At 36.5% G+C, this 22093-nt stretch overlaps 1 protein-coding gene across 1 annotated transcript in view; it reads right to left on the bottom strand.

The window, feature by feature from the left end:
- Window positions 1–22093, bottom strand: part of ARHGAP42 (Rho GTPase activating protein 42) — a 307373-nt gene that overhangs the window by 10377 nt on the left and 274903 nt on the right. Inside the window, exons 13-22 of the mRNA XM_002799784.4 lie at window positions 21229–21291; window positions 19868–19942; window positions 19101–19185; window positions 18359–18417; window positions 15011–15116; window positions 6553–6712; window positions 5238–5382; window positions 3449–3829; window positions 2914–3070; window positions 846–908 (exon numbers count right to left, since the gene is read on the bottom strand). Of these exons, the coding sequence (XP_002799830.1) occupies window positions 846–908; window positions 2914–3070; window positions 3449–3829; window positions 5238–5382; window positions 6553–6712; window positions 15011–15116; window positions 18359–18417; window positions 19101–19185; window positions 19868–19942; window positions 21229–21291 (1294 nt within the window). The remainder of the gene's footprint in view (window positions 1–845; window positions 909–2913; window positions 3071–3448; window positions 3830–5237; window positions 5383–6552; window positions 6713–15010; window positions 15117–18358; window positions 18418–19100; window positions 19186–19867; window positions 19943–21228; window positions 21292–22093) is intronic.

Here is a 22093-nt window from a genome sequence, read left to right as displayed (position 1 = left end):
CAACTATACAACAATATCTGTGATTCCTTTACTTCACAGCCTCAATTAGCCAGACATGGGAGGCTCAAAAATGTCCTGGTATATCTAAAGGAAAAATCAAGGTTTGTTATTCAAGTTCTCTCATTTATATGCTCTTTCAACAATAGGCATTGTGTGTCTCCTACCCGTACTAGCAGCTAATAGTAAAAAAATAATAATAATGAAAAGCCCCTGCCTTTATGAAATTCCATTATTCATATTAAAAACCAAAGCCCAGATCAGGAGAATAAATTTGAAAGCAAGAAGAGTAAAGCGGGAACTTTAGAAGCAAGCACATTAGTAGAAGCAGGATGTAACAACTCATATCCTTTTAATAATGGAACGCAATGTAAAATCTGAGAACCCCTAATGAAATTATGTACTCTAAAAACAAAGTCTCCCTGGGCAATTAACTCTACAACATCTCAGTGGTCCTTAAGAATAACCATATTTTTCAATGGATGTCCATGATGATTCCTCCCGAAAGATATATAACTTTCAAAAATCAAGAACATGCTTTTGAAAAGTGTTCCTAAAATGATTGCCATCAAAGACGTATACAGGATTATAGCAATTTTTATCTTCTAGGAAATGTGTGTGTTTAGAGCCCTTCTTCTGTGAAGATTTCAGCAAATGAGACATCACTATCACAATCTGAGATGAAAATGCTGTTTACAGACATGACTTCCTGTGAAGGGCCAGTGGACTTAAATTTGACCATCTGCATAACGGGAGAGGCGGAGCTGTCACAGAGAGTGTCATGTCAATACAAAGCAACAATGTCACCCCTTTTTTTTTAGATGCATTTAAGGGTTTTGAGAACTTACCGCCCAGAAGAAACCGGCTTAGGTGAACCCACATTTTCAAAGAGTTGAGCTTTTGCTGCCACTCTGAAAAATGATTTAAAATGCAAGTTTTATGAAGTCAATCACACTCATTCTGCTCAAAGTGAAATTCAGGATTACCAGTTAAACAAGACAAAAAATGGTTGTCAACCATTGCCAAAATTGGAAGGGAATTTTAATTGTTTTAACCTTTAATGTCAATGAGACTTTTAGATCTAAGCTCCAGCTTACAGAGTACCAGACTGTAATAAACCTACAGCTACTTCCTCTGGGGATCTCACTGTCCTCATCCTTTTTATCTCAGAAAACCATGGGAGCAGTAAAAGGAACATTTTCTGTCTATTCTGCTCCCAGCAGCACCTTATTGACTCCTGTGGAGCCACAAGTGAAGATGCAAAGAATCAAATCAACATGACAAAAGCTCTGTTGTTCATTCTTTTAGTTAAGAAAACACTAATTATAACACTATTGATGTATTTTTTTATATGTGAACATATGTCTGTAAAGTGAAAAGGGCAAACTCTGAAAATATAGCCAATAAACAAATCTGTGATTTCCATCTTGTTTCAAATCATGAAGGGTAAGGCAGACAGGATACGTTCTAATTGAACAGGTAAGACTATCGGGTATGACTGAAAAGAATTGAATGAGTTTCTATATTTCCTGGAAGACTCTCTAAAATTCCTTGATATTCTAAGCTAGATTAAAAAAAAAATCTATCTTATTTCTTTAATTGACAAACTCTTCTCCCAGAGCCAAGTTATTTGATTATCTCAAAGATCATTTTACATCTAATATAGAACACACACTTTTCTCATTTGAATTTCTACTTTATCCTTACAATCACAAACAGAAGCTCTTCTCTTTCCTCCACAGAGAATGGAGTTTATATTCTCTCATCTTCCCTGATATATTGGCTTAACATTTCTTTCCCTTAATGGGTAGAACTACACACAGTGGGGAGTAGACACATTGACAAATATATTCGCCTATACCACTGTAACTGGATTTCCAACCAAACGAGATAGCGTACATTGAACATGCTCTGCGACCAAAAGGTTCTTGTCAGAGAAAAGGATGAACTAATGAATTTATGACATAGTTCCTATAGAAACAGGCTTAGTAAAATGTCTTACTGGACTTTTAATGAATAATTAAAATGTCAGGAAGAATGCCATCATGTTAAAAATGGAGATGGTGAAACAGAAGGAGCACCGAATTGAAGTCAGAGAACCCTAGGTTGGAAACGGTAGAAAGCATCAGTTCTCATCATCTCTAAAGTGTGGTTTATACTACCCATTTCAAAAGGACACTGCAGACCTTAAAAGAGATAACTCACGTAAAGACATCCAGTAATGGCTCAGACGGCATTAGGAAATTCTCAGCAAATGTCAGGAAAACAAAATGAAAGGGAGAGAAACTTTTTATTTCCAGATTTTGCTTACTTGTTTAGCCAGGTTTCCATTGTTCGTCTTCACCCACTTTCTATTCATGTCTATGTACCCTTCTCCTATCAGCCTTACCACTTCTGCATCATTTCCTTTGATGAGAAGTACCCCCTTTTGCCTTTCGTATTCCTCATTCTCTACTAGCTGGTTTAAATCAGTGAGGACTCAGATATGGGGGTGTAGGATGGAAGGGAGAAAGACACTGCTTTAAAACAGTGAGGAGAGCAGGGACCTGGTTTATAGTCAATGCGTGGCAGTCTCTTCAGCTGAGAGATGAATGTTTAGCTTTTAACAGGAACACTTTTAGTTCCAAAGCTGTAACTACTGTATTATACATCAATTTTCATTTCCTCGAATTAAGTCATAGCTCTGCTTCAAAGGAAAGTGCTTGAAGTGCTGCCCTGTGAGATTCCGTACACATCCAAAGACTTCCATATCACTCATAGAAAAGAATAGAGTCTTACAGAAGTAGACTGTACCCACTCTATAGATAAAGCATTCCCAACATATTCAACTTGTGGAATTCCCAAGAGTTCTTCTGAAACACTCAGCTCCTCTCTGTATCCCTGGGAGACACAGCAAATATACAAACGCTCACTTACACTGAGCCAGGACGCTGATAGCCATTGCTTGAGGCAGTGTCTAGTCTTAATCTCCTGCACATTTTTGGAGGCAGGTCTGGGTTTGGTGAAGCTTTGGGTGTCTCCTTAGAACCTACAGAATTTAAGCTTTGAATAGATCCACTGTAGCTCTTGTTTCCTAAAAAGAAAGCCCAAGAAAACAGGTAAGGTGCTATTAGACAACATAATAGCAGTAACACAGTACATGTGCATAACAAAAGGAAGCATTTTTCTCTGAGCCCAAATGGGAAGGTACAGAATGTTCTTCGAGCACAGCAACCCATCACTCAGGGAGATCAAAATCTACAGTAATTACAAAGACATCACTTCACAGACACGGAAAGATTCAGGAAAAATGTCACAGTGCCTAGGTTGTAAAATCCAAGCACAGGAACAAAGTAGATAAGCATCATTAGTTTCTCCACCATTAACTTTATCCCCGCTTAACCACACTAAATAATCCAGCAAAAGGGACATTGAGACAATGACATCTTGTACAAGTTCCATTCTGCCTTACCTTCAGCTGCAGAGATGGATCTGAGAGAAGAAGCAGAAGCTCTTTTCAGTCCTGAAAGCCCATAAGGCCCTTTCTTGACTAGGTCTATGGGTGGGGAAACGTCTCCTGGGCTAGTGACCGAAGCAACACTCTGGCAATCTGATTCTGCATCTGTCTTGGTTGCATCTTCTCTAGAACTTGATTCAGGACTAGTTGTCCAGAGACCAAGGCTTTTCTGTCCATTGGAAGATGATGGGGTTGCAATCCAAGGAATCCCTCCAGATTTCTCCCTGGGCTGGCAGGAAGCTGACTTTGTAGTGCTATTTTGTTCAGAGGAATGAGAAGAGAGTGACTCAATGCTCCCCATAGGTGTGCTGTCTGGGCTGCTGCTATAGGAGTCACCTAAGGAGTAGGAGGGAGAGAGAAAAAAGCAACTGTAACTATCTATTGATAACAGCATCACCAAAACCCTTCTATTCTCCAACTTACCATGTGTTCTGTGGCCACCTGACCACATTTAAGTGGTAGGCCCCTACCTAGTATGGAGAACTGTCCTCGGTACTGGAGAAAGACTTTAAAATATGCATTTGAACTTGTTGAACGTATTTTTCAATACTATTTCAGGAAGATTATATATGTACCTATGAACTACCTGCCTTTAGGTAATAACTTTACTTCTCGAACTATAAGTGGGTTGACTTGAATTCAGGCAAAATTTGTTTATGAAACAGAATTCAGAAGAGAAATAAGATTCCTTCATGATATTACAAGGAATCAATGAAAGGGGATATAGTAAAAACATATTTCTGCTTTCTTTTACTTTTCTGATCATAAGTGATTGATTCCAAGTCACGAAGTACTCAGCCTTCTTTCATTCAAAGGCACCACCTCAATTTTCAAAGGCTTTTTTCCTTTCCTGCTAAGAATATAGAAATGTAAGAAACTGGCTATTTTGCTGGTTTTATTTTCTAATGTTCCTAAAAGCAAGTTATAAGAAAAATCAGATAAAGTATAATAATACATTCATTCACATATGTCTAAATTAAAAATTAGTAAACTATTTTTAAAAAATTTTTCTGGGTATTTTAAAATAATTGGTATGCATATTTATGGAGAACATGGGATATTTTGATATAGGTGTGCAATGTAAAATAAGCACATCACGGTAATGGAGCATCCACCTCCTCAGGCATTTATCCTTTGAGTTACAAATAATCCAATTACATTCTTTTAGTTATTTTAAAATATATACTTATTATTGACTATTTTCTATTAAATATTGACTGTGGGCAAAAAATTGGAGTGGGGAGTATAAAATAAAATCAGAACGGCCACAGTTTAATGCGTGCCATGGTCTCAAGGTGCCACCCACATCACTGAGGGCTTGGCTCAGAATTGTAAGTTAATGATAATGTGTGTTGTTGCTTTTTATCTTTTCTCTTTCAGACACTGATACCCAAGAGATAATGCTTTGAGAACATAATGTGAAAGGAAGGAAGAAAATGACAGCTTCAGTCAGACTTTATCTTCCTTTCTTCTTTACCACTTTGACAATAGGACAAAACCTGCTACAAAGTAGCACCCAATGTACTTAATCACAGTACATTTTTTCCTTTTGTATCAATAATGAATTTGCTTACCCAAGCAACTGTACAACTATTGACAGAGAATATACAAATGATAAAAGAGGTGGTGTTGGGGAAAGAACATCAGTGTGAACATCTTCTATTTCTACCTAATTACCAATACAGTGAAGTACAGCTGAACTAAAGAATGAAGAAAGCATCTCCCTAAGGCCGGGTGCACTTACTATCAGGTTCAGCCAGGCATGGAGTATACCTCCCTCTGGGCTTCCTAGACCCTGTAGAGAGGCAGATTGCTCGTGTCCTTCGGGATCCAGATCGAGACTGAGGCTGAGGAAGAGGAATGCTTGGGTCTGGAGCAGTATGAAAAATCTACATATAAGAAAAACAGACCATGGTCAATAAAAGGGTGATATTGCCACTGTCATCATAAAATAAGCTTTGAACTATACACTACTTAATCAGCTGCAAAAAATAAGTATGCTAGAGCAATTGTAACTTTTCCATTTATCTGGAGTATTCTTTCTTTCACTGGGTTTTCTTTTTCATTCTCTCCCATTTCCCAAAAGTAAAATTTAGAAGATCTTTCAATAACTTTAAGAAACCTTCCAAATATGAACAAGACATATTGATGGTTTTTATTGTAATATTCTCTTTCCACCTTCATACTCTGAAAAAACATAACCTGAGAGGAACTGAGGCTCATTCTGTATCATTTCTTCCACTGAATGGCTCCTTGCTTCTCAGGAGAAGATGCTACCGTGCTGTTGGCTCTGAGCTGTCAAGGAGTGTGGCAAGCTGCAGGTAAAGGTATGAGCAGAGCTACAGGACACAGCCATGTGCTCTTGCGTTGTGAGAGAGCTTGTGCCCTTAGACACTAAGGGCGTGCTTCTGTGGGTGCTGGGAAGGGACCCAGGGGAGGAGAGGGCCTTAGTCATTCCCTCACAAGGACCAGATCAGAGATAAAAGGATTCCAAATTGTTAGACCTTAATTGACTCAATTTGCTTAATATTCTAACTAATTCAGCTTTCAAAATTTCCCATTTTCATAGTTATTCTAAGATCTCACTTTTTTCAAGAAATCCTTAGGGACTAGATATAGAGAAGACTTCAAGACTGTTCCCTATATTTTTTTCTTTTGTTTAGTTAGAACATTACCTCTACATAATTAAGAGTTTGATTTCAAAGGGATACAAAGAGAAGCTTAAAATAGACCCAACCACAAAGTGATTTCAAAGTGTTCTCTGCATAGGAGTAATAAACTTACCATACAATGTAAAGAAGAAAACCTTCTGAAGTCAATTATGTAGAAGGAAAGAAAACCATCTAACTGAAGGATTTTGGGAAGCACTTAAAAACTCAACAACAAGGAAAGAAAATTGAAGTCCCCATTAAGAAGTAATTTATACAAAACTTATGAGCTTTTTACATTTTATAGGAATAAATGATTGTCCTGTAAAGTTCATAGATGATACAAGTGCAAAATTCCTTTATAAAAGCAAGATATAAAACTTGACACTTCCACTTGAAAACGCAGCCTACCTTTTCATAGTGCTCTATCAGAATTTCCACCACAATATTCTGAAATTTAATATTCATCATAGCAGCCACAGTTTCTTCCTGTGCTCTCATTAGAGTCGGGCCAAATATGACACCAAGATTTGAGACAGTCATGAGATTTTGTTGGCTGTGTAGTGATACTCTGCAAATAACGAGCAACAAAAATATCTTAAGTTACATGTTTCAAAATTATGAAATAGTCTCTTCTATCAAATTTGTGGTGCAAAAAATGTAAACTATGCCATTATAGGCAAATTGTCCTACTTTTAGCCATTTCCAATTGGCATTTGGAGTATGGCCTAAAAAGATGTAAACAGATAACATTAACTCAAATAAAACATAATTACAGACAAAACAAATTAAAGAAAAAAAAAACCCTAATTTCCTAAATCAAGTACAATTACCCTAGAAAGATGATCAGCTGCTTGTTATTTTCAACACTACTATACTTCTTTTGGAACAAACAGTTAAGAGTAGACTGGTGGCAATTATATTCAGAGTCACCAAACATTATTGAGAACCTATTGCCAGGAATTTTCATACATATTATTATATTTAATCTTCCCAGTAAGTCAGACATTCCTATTGTACAAATTTTTAAAATCCCAGAAGCTCCTAAAGAAACATGTATTTTGAGGTCACAACAAATTCAGGACAGAGGTGCTGTTTCAATTCAGGTCCCCTGACTGCAAGTCAATGGGTTCCTTGAGCTCCTGGGATAGATCACTGACCAATACATGTTTCTTTTCTTTCTCCTTCATCTGTTTCATCCATCCATCCATCCATCCATCCATCCATCCATCCATCCATCCATCCGTCCATCCATCCATCCAAAACTTCCCTGAGTGCCTCCCTAGTGTTGGGTGCTGTGCTAGGCAAACAGTGAGACAAGGAGATGCGGTAGCATCATTGCTTGCTTGACAATAAAATAAAAAACCTCTGATATCACTGACCTGAGCAAAGTAATCCTAGCAACTATCAAGAATGACTTTGACTAGTTCACTAATTTATTCTGGAAATTAGATACATTCTTTAGAGGATACCTCATTCGTTTGACTTATCTTTTAGTTTAACTACTCATTTTTCTATCTTACTCCAAGTCAGGTTGTCAGACTGACCATGCGTCACAAACTGCATTCTACAACCAAAAGTAAGATTTTGTGGGAAATCTAGGATTTTAGACTATCCATGCAACTCCTGTCACAGAATAGGAAGAGAAGGCTGCCACGCTGACTGACGTTTTCCTTATGCCATAGAGAGCACGAGCTAAGAAAGCATTTAGTTCAAGTAAGAAGAGTTTCATTCCAAGTTTCCTTTTAATATAATCAAATATTATACATTAATTGCTTAATATGTATTAGAAAATCTACTCAGGAAAGTAGTATGTAAATGCAGTAAGCCTATCTAGATTCAGAGCTTGGATCCATCTCTTGGAAGTTGGGTAAGCTCATTTATGTTATTTAATATCTCCAGGTTTCAGTTTCCTTATCTGTAAATTATATATATAACAACCCATGTTGGGTTGTTGTGAGAATTAAATGAAATAATAAATTAAATCATATATGATCTCAAGATAATATTATCCCCTGAAATTAAATTAGCTTTAGGCACTCTTGCTAAAATGTCATAGTTCCCATAATGTAAATAAAGTGGAATATAGTTAATATTAAGCTCATTAGGAATAAACTTATGAATCTGCAAAACTTGATTTTGCGGTGGGTTCATGACTACATTGCACAGAAGATGGATTATGTTGACGATTGATTTTCTTTTCATTGAATTTTCTTTCTGCTGGGCTACTCAACTGTTACAGACTCCCACTACTCACCATTTCAGCAGGTTCTACAACTTATTCCCTCAACTCATGTAGGGAGCTAATACCCAACTGCTATCTCCTGGAACATATCCCTTTCTTTTATTAAAAGAGGAAATGTATATCAGGATCTGTCAACTTGTATTGTTTCAAATCTAGGAGTTTACACATAAAGAAACCAACATCATATGCTTAAGAGTTCTGCTTATGGAAATGGTAGAACATAAGGAGCCCCCATGGACCCAATACACAGAGAAAAAATCATAATGGATAAAAATTATTATTTAAAACCATACCCAAAAACACTTAAAGTCTCTAGAAAAAAACTTAAAGAATAAAGAAATATTTGTTCAAGCAAATCTAATTTTCAATAAGAAAAGCCAAGAGTCTGTGGCTTTTGAGGTACAACTGGCTCCCTCTTTCTTCCACCCCCAGCTCAATATGACTGAAACTCCACTCTGGGCAAATGTGGCCAAGAAGACAGGGCTCCCTCTTTTCTCAGCCCCAAGTCAAGGGATATAGTATCTCAAGGGTTTGGCAGGCTGTGAGCATGTCTCAGGCCCTCTACCTGTGGGTTGCAGAGGCTGAATTCCCAGTGAATGCAACTGAAAAGGCACTCACTGGGAATTCAGCCTCTGTAACCCAGAGAATTCTTTGCCTCCAACTAGCCACACACATAGGGTGGATAGCTTTACCTGAGGTGCAGCAGGCCAAGAATATTGGTGCCAAAATCTCCCTCATTTCAGGAGTACCTCCCTCAGCCAGTGCTGAGAGCAATGGGTCAAAGATTTTACCAGAGGGAGTGGAGTCCATATGAACAGAAAACTCTGACTCTCTCGCTAGATCATAAGAAATAGCTAGGAAAAGACACAGAAAGAGCCCTCTTAGCATCATAACAAATCTCAAAGACTTTTTTTTTTAAGTGACCTGGCAAGGAGCTGGAATTTAACTGGATATGCTCTAGAGTATTGTCAAAAACAACAGAGCAATCTACTAGCAGTTAGTGAAAACTAACAAGCTGGATGTGATACCAAATGAAGCAGACAGCTTTACAGACCTGCTAAGGAAACAAACAGAACTCTCCTGAAACTACTGTTATCCCTGGGTGACTGTGGTCATGTCCAAGACTGCATTCTCTGAAGAGATAATAGAAGAAGCTTCACACTGAGGAGGAAATAGACTTCACTAAAATAGTTGACTAAAGATACTAAATTAGCCTGGGCACAGTGACTCAAACCTGTAATCCCAGCACTTTGGGAGGCCAAGGTGGGTGGATCACCTGAGGGTCAGGAGTTCGAGACCAGCCTGACCAACATGGTGAAACTTCATCTCTACTAAAAAATACAAAATTAATCGGGTGTGGTGGTGAGTGCCTGTAATCCCAGCTACCTGGGAGGCTGAGGCAGGAGAATCACTTGAACCTGGGAGGCAGAGGTTGCAGTGAGCAAAGATTGTGCCACTGCACTCCAGCCTGGGTGGCAGAGTGAAACTTTGTCTCAAAAAAAAAAAAAAAAAAGAAAAAAGATACTAAATAAATAAGCAAACAACAATAAAAGCAAGAGAGGATCAGTATTAGTATCAGTATTAGTTGCTACAAAACAGTAGCTAAAATGCCGTGTCTTCAACCAAAAATTATGACAATGCAAAGAAACAGGAAAGTGTGACTGGTATACCAGGAAAAAAGTAGATAATAAAAACTGCCTGTGAGCAGACCCAAATGTCAGATTTAAACAGAAAAAGTCTTCAAAGAAATCATAAATATATCCAAAGTCCTCAAGAAAACCATGTCTAAAGATGAAGTATGGAGTTGTGGTAGCAATGTTTCATCAAATAGAGAATGTCAATAATGAGAGAGAAGTTATTTTAAAAATAAGAACCAAATGAAAACTGAAGTTGAAAAGTACAACAGCTGAAATGAAAAGTTCATTACTGGGGTTCAACACTAAATTAGAACTGACAGAAGAGTGAATCAGTAAACTTGAAGTATCAATAGAGATTATGCAATCTGAGGAATGGAGAGAAAGAAAAAAAAATGAAGAAAAACAGATCATCAGAAAAAAATCTGTGACATTAAGCACACTCATAAATGCATAATGGAAGTACCAGTAGCAGATGAAAGAGAGAAGTAGAAAAAAATATTCAAAGATATAGTGGCTGAAAATTTTCCAAATTTGATTAAAAACATTAATCTATATATCCAAGAAGCTCAACAAACTCCAAGTAGAATAACTGCAAAGATATCCACAGCAAGACACATCACAGTAAAAGTGCACAAGCCAAAGACAAAAAGAAAATTCTGAAAGCATTAAGAGAAAAAGTCTTACTGGGGTCTACAAAGAACCCCAATAAGCTTATTTCTCAATAGAAGCAATAATGGTTAGAAGGCAGAGGGATGGCATATTCAAAATGCTTAAAGAAAAAAAAGTCTGCCAACTAAGAATCTTCTATCCAGCAAAATTAACCTGCAAAAAGGAGGGTGAAATAAAGACATTTTCAGGATACAAAAATTGAGAACTTATTGCTAGCAGATCTACATCACAAAAAATACTAAAGGACATTCTTCAGGCTGAAAGCAAGTGACCTTAGACTGTAATTCAAATGCACATGTAAAAACAAACAAACAAAAAAACAAAAAACAAAAAACCCAATGTAGGTAATTAGGTAATTAAAAGAGTATAAATACATATTTCTTCTCCTTCCTTTTCTTGATTTTAAAATGCAATTTTAATAATATGTATGTATTAATAATTATATTGTTGGGCCTATAGCATTTAAAAATGTAGTATATTTGACAGTAACAGCACAAATGAAAAGCATAAAGCAAAGCTGTAGTGGAGTAAGAAAGTAATACTAGATGGTAATTCAAATTTATAGGAACAAATGAAAAGGTTAAAAAATGGTAAATAAGAAGGTTAATAAATGTATCAAACTCTATAAATGTACTTGCTCCTCTTTCTTCCCTCAACTTCATCTCTAAGAGGCATAAAATTACATAAATAAGGATAACAATGGATTGTTGGGATATAACATATATAGATATAACATGTTTATTAATGATAGCACAAAAAGGAGAAAGAGGAAATATAACTATGTAAAAATAATGTTTCTATAGCTCACATGAATTAAGTACATTCTGATAATCTTATATGATTATCTTATATGATAAGCCCTAGAAAATCTATTAGGATAAGAAAGCAGTAAAATTAAAACTGAATAGCAAAGACAACATGAAACATATAGAAAACAAAAAGAAAAATGGTAGATATAGGTCCAACCACATCAAGAATAACATTAAATGTGAATGGATTAAACAAGACAATCAAAAGTCAGAGATTATCAAACTGAATTAAAAAACAGTAAGATCCAACTATATGCTTTCTACAGTAGATATACATTAGACTCAGAAATACAAAAGGTTGAAAGTAAAAGGACGGAAGATGTATCATGCAAACAGTAACCAAATGAAAGCCAGAAGAACCATACCAATATCATACAAAATGGATTTTAAAACAAAAAAATGCTATTAGAGATAAAGATAAAATATAATGATAAAAGGATCAATCTGGCCAGGTGTGGTGGCTCATGCCTGTAATCCCAGCACTTTGGGACACTGAGGCAGGTGGATCACGAGGTCAAGAGATAGAGACCATCCTGGCCAACATGGTGAAACCCCGTCTCTACTAAAAATACAAAAATTAACTAAAATTAGCTGGGCGTGGTGTCACGTGTCTCTAGTCCCAGCTACTCAGGAGGCTGAGGCAGGAGAATCACTTGAACCCAGGAGATGGAGGGTGCAGTAAGCCGAGATCGTGCCACTGCACTCCAGCCTGGTGACAGAGCGAGACTCTGTCTCAAAAAAAAAAGGGTCAATCTAACAGGAATATATAACAATTATAAACATATATATAGAGTTAATAACAAAGTACTCAAATACATGAAGCAAAGTCATGCGCTCCTGAGTGGGCTTTCCAAACAGTGAATCAAGAATTTTGTTTAGTTTTACATTTGCACTGAGTAAGGATTATTGGTCACCTGAATATCATTGAATTAAAAACATCAACTGGCAAATGTAATACCACTAGCAAATATCCATGTGTAAAATGAAAAGATTTTCATTTAGGAGAAATCAACTTTCACTTCTTACTTTACATTCAAAAGAAATTCCATAATAATTTTCTAAAATGTTATGCTCCTAATGAATACATAAGTCCACCCACAATTTTTTTCTGTAATTTAATAACACTTTTAAATACTTAAAATTAGTTGAGAATCAAAGAAAACACCACAGATAGCAAACAAAAGGACTCTTAGGAAGAAATCAATGATTTATACTGTTTCTCAGACTTAATTAATGGAAATCTGGAATCAGTCCTTTAGTCTTTAGAATTCCAATCTAGGTTGATTGTCCTAATTTTTTTTCAGCCATGAAAGGTTGCCAGGGATCAAGAGTGTTATTAGCTGTTTGCTGTTTTTATAAGTAAATTTGTGGTGATCTGAATGCACATTCCACAGCTGCTTTTTGGTGAGCAAGGTTTGACCTTTTGAAAGTTCAAGAAAGAAGCCAGGAATGGTGGGGAAGGATGAGCAAAGTAATTTAAGCATTCTTTAGTGGCCAGATACTCTCCTGTGCTAGTGCCTGTGCCAAAGCCACACAGAGTCATATTAAGGGTATGGCTTGTGTTAATCTATTATTCTGGATAATTAAGCAAACATATTTTGTGTGACACACATGTGGATTTTCAAAGGACATTTTCAAAGCTTTTGCTAGAAAATTAGTTTGAAGACCAACAAGAAAATGTCTAATAAATTGTATAAATTTCATGAAGAGCTCACACAACTCAAAACTAATACTGACCAACATAGCAAGTCCTGTGTTCATTAGCTAAAAGGAGTGCTGCTATGAGTCAATAGTTAATGATGAACTTTAAGTGATGATGATCCTAGTAGATTTCCTTTTTATTTTAAATAGTGGTGGTGGTAATGGGTATGTGGGGGAAGATTTACATTATCTAAAAGCCTGCAAGTTGAGATGAGATTTATGAATATGTTTATGTAGCACTACAGAATGAGCATCTGTTATCCAAAATGCTTGAGAACAGAAGTGTTTGGATTTCAGATATTTTTCAGATTTTAAAATATCTGCATTATATTTACCAGTTGAGCATCCCAAATCCAAAAACTTCCAATGAGCATTATAATTGAGCAACATCTTGGCACTCAAAAAGTTGCAGAATTTGGAGCATTTTGAATTTTTGATTTTCAGACTTGGGATACTCAAGTTGTATTTCAAATGTATATGGCTCAAATGAGCATAAATTGGGTTACTACTTATTATGAAGAATGAAGGATTAATCATTTTATTGTAAATCATGGTACTCATTAAAATGGGAAATATGATACTCATTAAATATTCCCATTGAAATATTTCCCATTTTAATGTGTACCATGATTTACAATAAAATGATTAATCCTTCATTCTACTAAATAATGCTACAGGAAATTCTTAAGTAAGTTTAAAACTGGATTTAGACATTTGTTTCCAGCAGCATGGCAAATTCACTTTGGGCTTAAATATGTGTTTGTCTCTCTCTCTGTATCTTTCAATTTATAGAGAGATAGATAGTAGATAGATACAATATTTATAACGATTAATTTTGCATGTCAACTTGGCTAGGCTATGATACCAAGATATTTGGTTGAAGATTATCCTAGATATTTCTGTTAAGGTATTTTGTTCAGATGACATCATCATTTAAATGAGTAGTCTTTAAGTAGAGTAGATTACCCTCCATAATATGGGTGGGGCTCATCCAATCAGTTGAAGGTCTTAAAAGGAAAAACAACAACAACAACAACAACAACAACAACAACAAAAAACTGAGTTCCCAGAGTAACAAGGAATTCTGTCTCAAGATTGCCTTTGGATTCAAGCTTCAATATCAACTCTTCCCTGCCAGCCTGCACTGCAGATTTCAGACTTATTAGCCTCAATAATCAAGTGAACCAATTCCTTAAAATCAACCAATCAATCTCTATCTCTTTACATATATATTAAATATATGTACACACACACACACACAGACACTATTGCTTTTGTTTCTGCAGATAGCTCTGGCTAATATAGTATTTATTTACAAAGAGAGATTTTAAATATATGAATAAACTAGCAGCAAAGTTAGAAAAATCTACAGAGATCAAGTGAAATAATGAATACATGGAGGGAATCTCACAGTTAAGTGTTAGTTTTACCTAGGGGAACCTGTTGACTTTAGTAGTATAGAGCACTGGTCTTCAAACTCATTGCTTATAATGCACCAAAAAGAATTGGGAGGAAGAAAACTATATACTCCTTCATTTTTAAGTTGACACATCTACTTGTTTCATCATTAGTTTAACAATTGCAAAGGATATAATTATTTGCATAATTATATGCAAATAAACATATACAGGTACACACACTCATATAGAAATATCTTAAAAACAAACCACCATACTATTTTTTAAGCAAATTCAATGGACTCTAATTATAATACCAATATTATAACATCATCACATACTTTAAAAAGACATGAACAAACTTAACGGATGAACAATAAGTTAAATGAACAATGTAAGTTAGAGAATTACTTGACCAGATGCTTTATTAAGATGTCCAGCATCTCTCTGTTTTTCTCCGGCAATTTGTGCACCAATGCATGTACAGCCTCCACCCTGTAGTTCTGGTCATCAGATTCTGTTACATAAAAAAGGTTGCAAATGTTCAAGTTTTAATTGCAATTCAATTGCATTTAATTGCATTCAATTGAATTTCATTCAATGTAAATATAAGTAATCTAATCACAATTACCACCTCTACCCCTCATGCCTCACAGGCACTGCTTCATGTAGCATCATCATTATCATTCCCTATGACTAGAATAAGTTGAGTAACTCACTCATGGTCATGAAGTTAGGAAGTAGAGAAGCCAAAGAAGCCCAGTTCTACAGATTCCACACAGATGCTCTTAGCCACTGAACTGAATACTTTGATACAGCCAATACTCATCACCTGCTTGGGTTTTACTACCTAAAGACACAATCAAACCTTTAGATATGTGAATGACCACAGCAACTGCTATAGATTTCCTAATGTGCCAGTCACTAGAGTACGTATTAGTCTATTTATATGGTTTGGCTGTGTCCTCACCCAAATCTCATCTTAATTGTAGTTCCCATAATCCCTACGTGTTGTGGGAGGGACCCAGTGGGAGGTGAGGTAATGGAATCATGGGGGTGGTTACCCTATGCTGTTCTCATGATAGTGAGTGAGTTCTCATGAGATCTGACAGTTTTATAAGGGGCTTTTCTCCCTTTCCTCAGCACTTCTCTGTCCTGCCACCATGTGAGGAGGCACCTTCTGCCATGATTGTAAGTTTCCTGAGTTGCTCCCAGCCATGTGGCACTGTGAGTCAATTAAACCTCTTTTTCTTATAAATTACTGAGTCTTGGATGTTTCTTCATAGTAGTGTAGTAATACACCCATAGAAAGCTCCTAGAGATTCAACCCAGTGTGACCAGATGAAGCCCCGCATTCCTCTCATTTTACAAATATAAAGACAATACAGAAGAACTGTTCTGAAATGTTAGCATTATTACATAAACATAAGCCCCATAGATTTTCAGCCCATAATGACAATGGTAAATGTAAAATATAAGAATCATCTATGGCAAGCGTAGTCTGCCAAGTGAAAGCTAAGATGTTGGCATGTCTGCTAGAGAAATGTCTAACATTGCAGAACAAGAAAACCTCATTTAACATTCTCTTACTGTGGCAAATAAATTCTGGGATGATTCCCCACTGTACCAAATTCTTTCTCCAGAAAGTATCTTGACTCACAGGATTCACATTATGGGACTACCATTTCACCTGGGAGCAGCTATTTAGACATGGGGTGAAGAGAGAGCCTGGCTCAGGCTAAACATGAGGTCTAACCTAGCAACTGGAATGGAGACTTCAAAAATCTGATCTTACTGCTGGCTATGTGAAAAGGCAGACAATGTAAAATCAGGGCTGAAGTGACTAAATGTACTCCAAGAAAATCTGTCTGGGAAGGAAAGTGAGAATGACAGAAATACAGTAGAGAACAAAGATGAGAGATCCTCAGGAAAGAGTGAGTAGAGAAATGTCAAATCCCAAGTTGGCAGTTCCCGGTTGCAGGCTCATGGAAACCCTGACCTCTGTTCTGCCAAGGAATACACTGAAATATCTCTTAGGATCTGAATAACTTCCCCTTTATACTGAGCTGGACTTCTGCTGCTTGAAACCAAATAACCTAATTTTCTTAACTTAGCATCTAGTAAATATGGCTATCTTAGGTCCAGACAAAAGATGAGTTCATATATATAAGGATATATTTTAAATATCATGGTCATGAATATTATTATTACAATATAATCATCATTTGCTACAGAAGCAAATGGAGAAAAAACTTCTGACTAAAAGCTTATACTGAAACAATAAGCTCATTGAGCCATTTTAGCCAAGTAGCTCAAATTTCCTTTGTTATAAAGCAAAATTTCTGTAAGAAAGGGTTCTGGGTTAAGAGTAAAAAAAAAAAAAAAAAAAAAAAAACTGGCTTGCAGCCCTGATTTTGCCATGAATTTATTAGTGTCATTGTGCATATTATTTGCCCACTTTGGGTCCTGATTTCCTAGTTCATAGAATGAGAGGTCAGATTATATATTTTCTCTGGTCCTGTATGTCCTACAAAGATTTCTATGAAGAGGAGGTAGAGTGGAGAGCTTCAAGAGAAAACTAAATAGTGTAGATTTATAGGAGATCATGTGGTTAGTCATAAAAGCTGGACTGAAAACCGAGGTCATTCAATTTTATCTGACACTTTTATCAGCACACATTTCCTGTGACATTACAATGTGTGCAAATAAACTAACGCAACTAATTTCTTTCTTGGATTGTGAAAAATAATCTGGTTGTAGTCACACCTCATACATCTTAACAATGAAATGCCAGCTCTTAATTGTTACAAGTTGTTGTGATGGGCTCAGATGGTACCCAGTACTTCAGTCTCAATGGTTTACAAATACATGTTACTAACTTCTCAGATAGCATATGTAAGCTCTTCCTGCTAATATTTTAAATTGATCTATCTATTCATATCACATGATGGCAATCACAGATCTAAACAAATGACATAAATGTGATCATTGCAAATAAAATATGAGGGAGAGGGGATTGATGGAAGCGCCTGCTGTCTGCCAAAAATATTTGACTCATCTCCAGACTGACGAATATAGCACATGATCATGTGCAGGGACATAATTGTCTGTACATATTCAGAGTCCTGCTTAGTTGATCTTATAAGAAACTGATACTTGTCATTCAAATAAGATGAAATGAGAATAATAATTCCTCATGGTTCTTTCTAATCACCAGACTGTTACCCAGTGAGGTCTTACTAAGTGTCAACATATTTCAGTTAATTCTGCAATTTCTTATTGGCTTCTAAACCACATTATAAATTACTAAATATCAGATTAACAACTTTTTTTGTTTGTTTTTTTAATTTGAGATGGAGTTTCACTCTTGTTGCCTGGGCTGGAGTGCAATGGCGCAATCTCGGCTCACCGCAACCTCCGCCTCCTGGGTTCAAGCGATCCTCCTGCCTCAGCCTCCCGAGTAGCTGGGATTACAGGCATGCACCACCACGCCCAGCTAATTTTGTATTTTCAGTACAGACAGGGTTTCTCCATGTTCATCAGGTTGGTCTCGAACTCCCAACCTCAGGTGATCCGCCCATCTCGGCCTCCCAAAGTGCTGGAATTACAGGTGTGAGCCACCATGCCCAGTCCAGATTAACAACTTTTTAAGCAGTACTTGAAAAAAATCTTCACTAGCTGATACTAGTAATATATGCCTAAGTATGGCAGCATAAAACTACCTCAATTATAAAGTGTATGTGATTCAAGTATACTTACTAACAGCAATGATAAAATCTTTGTGCAACTTGTAAGTCATCAGTGGTTCTGCAAGGCACCTACAACAGAGAAGTAAAGCACATGTTAGAATAGTAGTATCTTTTATTCTCCCCTAAACTTTAAGTGTTTCTTTAAGAATTAGGTGACTGTCATTCATCAATTAAAAATAAAATAATATATAAATAAGTAAATAAAAGAACCGGGTGATTTGGCAGTTTGATAAAGTTCCAGTAGTGGGGCCACAGAGACACCTAAAATGCAGACCTCGAAGACACCAATGTACTTCTTTTCATGACTGTATTAACAACTTAGTACTTAGTATTTCTTTCCATGACTGTATTAAGAGGGGAGACTGGGAGACAATTTTTTCAGTGTCAGAATGACCTTACCAGAGGAACAAATATGGGAACAATAGTTAAAAAACAAAACAACACAACTTTCCATTCCAATTTGTTATTTTAAAAAGTACATGGAAATCCTATATACAAACTTCATATGAAACAACAAATACTAATTCAGTACTCAATATTATATTGTCTTTTAAATTATTATTGGAAAAATCAAGTACAAGTTCCAGAACACTAAATGTAAATCTTACCATGTCATGCTATTTCACCTTTTGTGAGGGAACTGAGCTACCGAGTGAAGCTTCTGGACACAGGCTCCATGAGGTCACACGGTTACTACCCAAGGGGTGAGTCAGAGACTGCATCCAGAGTACTAGGAGTTAAACCCTCCTCACCTGAGGTAGTTTTTCAGCCCACTCGTTATCGTCTTATTGTCCCACAGTTCAATATCAATATCAATATCGGGAGGGGATTTAGGAGCTGGAAATAATAAAACAAGATGTTTAAATTGTGTAGTTCAAAATATTCCTTATGCAATTATGAAAAATGGGCACAAACATAAGTAGGTGAAAAGAGAGAGGTCTTCATTTCTTAGAATGCAAAGAGTTAACGTTAGGACTGTTGTTTGTGTGAATTGATAAAAAGCTGACACTAAAACTCAAAGATGTATCCTATGAAATAAGTCTCCCAAATGAAATTACTGCTAATTGCTAACAGGACAGAGCAGTTACCATGTGCCCAGCATGCTTCCAAGTGCTTTACAGAGATTAACATACCCAATCCTCACAACTCTTAAGAGGCAGGTACCATTATTATCCCTATTTTTATAAACGAGGAGGCTGAGACACAAAGACATTAAGTAAATTACTCAAGGTCACAAAACCTGTAAGTTGCTGAGCTAGGATTCCAAATGACATCCATGCATCTTACTGTATCTCTAGCTTACCAAAGAACACTTGGGAAAAAAAAATACAGTATTATAAAAATGCCCCCTCAAATTCTCATTGTTCATCTATTATAAATAAACATTAAAAACTGAATATAAATATGAACTTTAAATATTATCTGAAAATATTCAAAGTCGCACTAGTCAAAGAAGCCTATACTTTAGATTACCTATAAGAACACAAAACTTATGTAAGTTGCTTCATCCAAAACTTACAAAATATGGTATTCATGAGTTTCTGAACTTTGGAGTTCACTCCTCCTATTCGGTAGAGTCCTAAAATGGTGATACCTAATAGGAAGGAAAATCACAAGAAAATGGCTTGAGATACAGCTTGGCAAGTACAGAATGTGAAAAACTCAGACATGTGCCTAACAAAATTTGAAAGCTACTTATCCAATTTCACAGTATAACTTTAGCAAAGCTATCCTGGAAACACCCATCAGACTTCTATTTCTCAGAGCAGACACTGCACAGTGATTTGAAAGTCTTTGAAGATCTTCAAAGTAGCAAAGTGTAGCTGCCTATTCACCAGTATTTGAATATAAAAAAGCAATGGAGATGAGAAGGGATGATCGGTATTACTCATGTTCTATTTCTTCAGAGTCATGGAGTCCTCCTGCATGTTGAAAAGTCCTATGGCATTTATATCTTCAGTTTAGAGATGAGGAAACAGATTCAGAGAATTCAAGGAAACTACTTCTCAAAACGTTGAAGTGGCAGCACTTAAAATTTAAATATAAGTTTATGGAACTCCAAAGCCCAATATGAATGTTGCTTTAGCCAAATTTTCCTGGAAGTGAGTCCAACATTTAACTGGAGTGGACTTCAAGACAGAGGTCATGATTAGAGTAAAGAAAGGTGCCAAAGCTCTGGCAGTGACAAATCAGCAAAAGAAAGTATATAAGGAAGGAAGGGAGCGAAGACAAGCTCCTTAGGAATCTTACCTCCTCAATGATTGGGGAAAAAAAAAAAATCAAAGAGGCCGGGCACGGTGGCTCAAGCCTGTAATCCCAGCACTTTGGGAGGCCGAGACGGGCGGATCACGAGGTCAGGAGATCGAGACCATCCTGGCTAACACAGTGAAACCCCGTCTCTACTAAAAAACACAAAAAACTAGCTGGGGGAGGTGGCGGGCGCCTGTAGTCCCAGCTACTCGGGAGGCTGAGGTAGGAGAACGGTGTAAACCCGGGAGGTGGAGCTTGCAGTGAGCTGAGATCCGGCCACTGCACTCCAGCCTGGGCGACAGAGCGAGACTCCGTCTCAAAAAAAAAAAAAAAAAAAAAAAAATCAAAGGGGTGCTTGCAGTAATAAATAAGGCACAGTTTATCAATAAGAAGTACAGTGAGGCTATATTAGAAAAAAATCTAAAAAAGAAGTATGCCTAAAGCATGATTTTTAGTAAACTAAAGCTCAAGGTATAACTATTTGTATACTGATACATACATCCATGTCACTCTTAAAATTAATCCATGTTAATGACCAAATACATCTTCATTGACTCATCTACTCTGAGAGTTTTCTATGTAAGAATGAGACATATGACAGGAATGCTATACTGATCAGGCAACACTGACCTCTTGTTTCCACAGCTTGAATGCATTTTCTCACAAAGTTGAACCCTGCTTCGTTCAAATACACTGAAAATAAGAGAGAAATGGCATTAGGTGTTTATGCTGAACTCACATCCCCACTTCAGTTGGCTCTGTTCATTGGCCCTTTATGACTCAACAGCAGAGAGGTTTTCACTGAGTTTTTCAAATATTTTGGTTAGAGGCCGACTTTTTATTTTGGGGTAGAAGTAGAGGAGGGAACTTCACCCTCACAGTTATTGTATCCACCTGCCAAGATCCTTCACACAAAGTGTATTACAACGATCTTATCCACTTTTCCTAAAAATAGCATTACTCCTTTACTATGTGTTATTTTTTTTCAAATGATAGGAGCAAATGCAATAAGAATAAACCCTTATTATGTATTGAAACTTGTAATATAAAGCCTTTTACATATCCTTTCCCATGATTCTCAAACTATTATCAGGTAGAGAAAAGGCTCTGCAGTCTCAAGATGATTCCCTGGGTTGCTGAAAATCTCCACTGTTCTCAGTTTTAAGCTCTAGAGTCAGGCTTCTAACTCGGGTCTGATTCTAAGCTTCATGCTCTATTTTTCATTTTGCCACTGTATTTAAAATAATTCAAAACATGCATTGTCAGTCACTAAACATCCCCAAAAGGTCCTAGGATTCTGAAATTGCAATTTTTGTTTTTTTGGCTAGATTTTCTTTGGATCAATTCTAATTTTTTAAAGGGTTTTGGGGCCAGATCAAATGAGATTCCTTGTATAAAGAGAAAGCATTTATTTTAAAAATACCAACTAACACCCAAAAAGAAAACTGAAAAACTTTTGAACTATGATACAAATTTTCATCACATGTGGTAGAGA

The sequence above is a fragment of the Macaca mulatta genome, chromosome 14 (genome assembly GCF_049350105.2).
Source record: "Macaca mulatta isolate MMU2019108-1 chromosome 14, T2T-MMU8v2.0, whole genome shotgun sequence".
In the NCBI taxonomy this organism is placed as follows: Eukaryota; Metazoa; Chordata; class Mammalia; order Primates; family Cercopithecidae; genus Macaca; species Macaca mulatta.
This window is presented reverse-complemented; position numbering and strand designations above follow the sequence as displayed.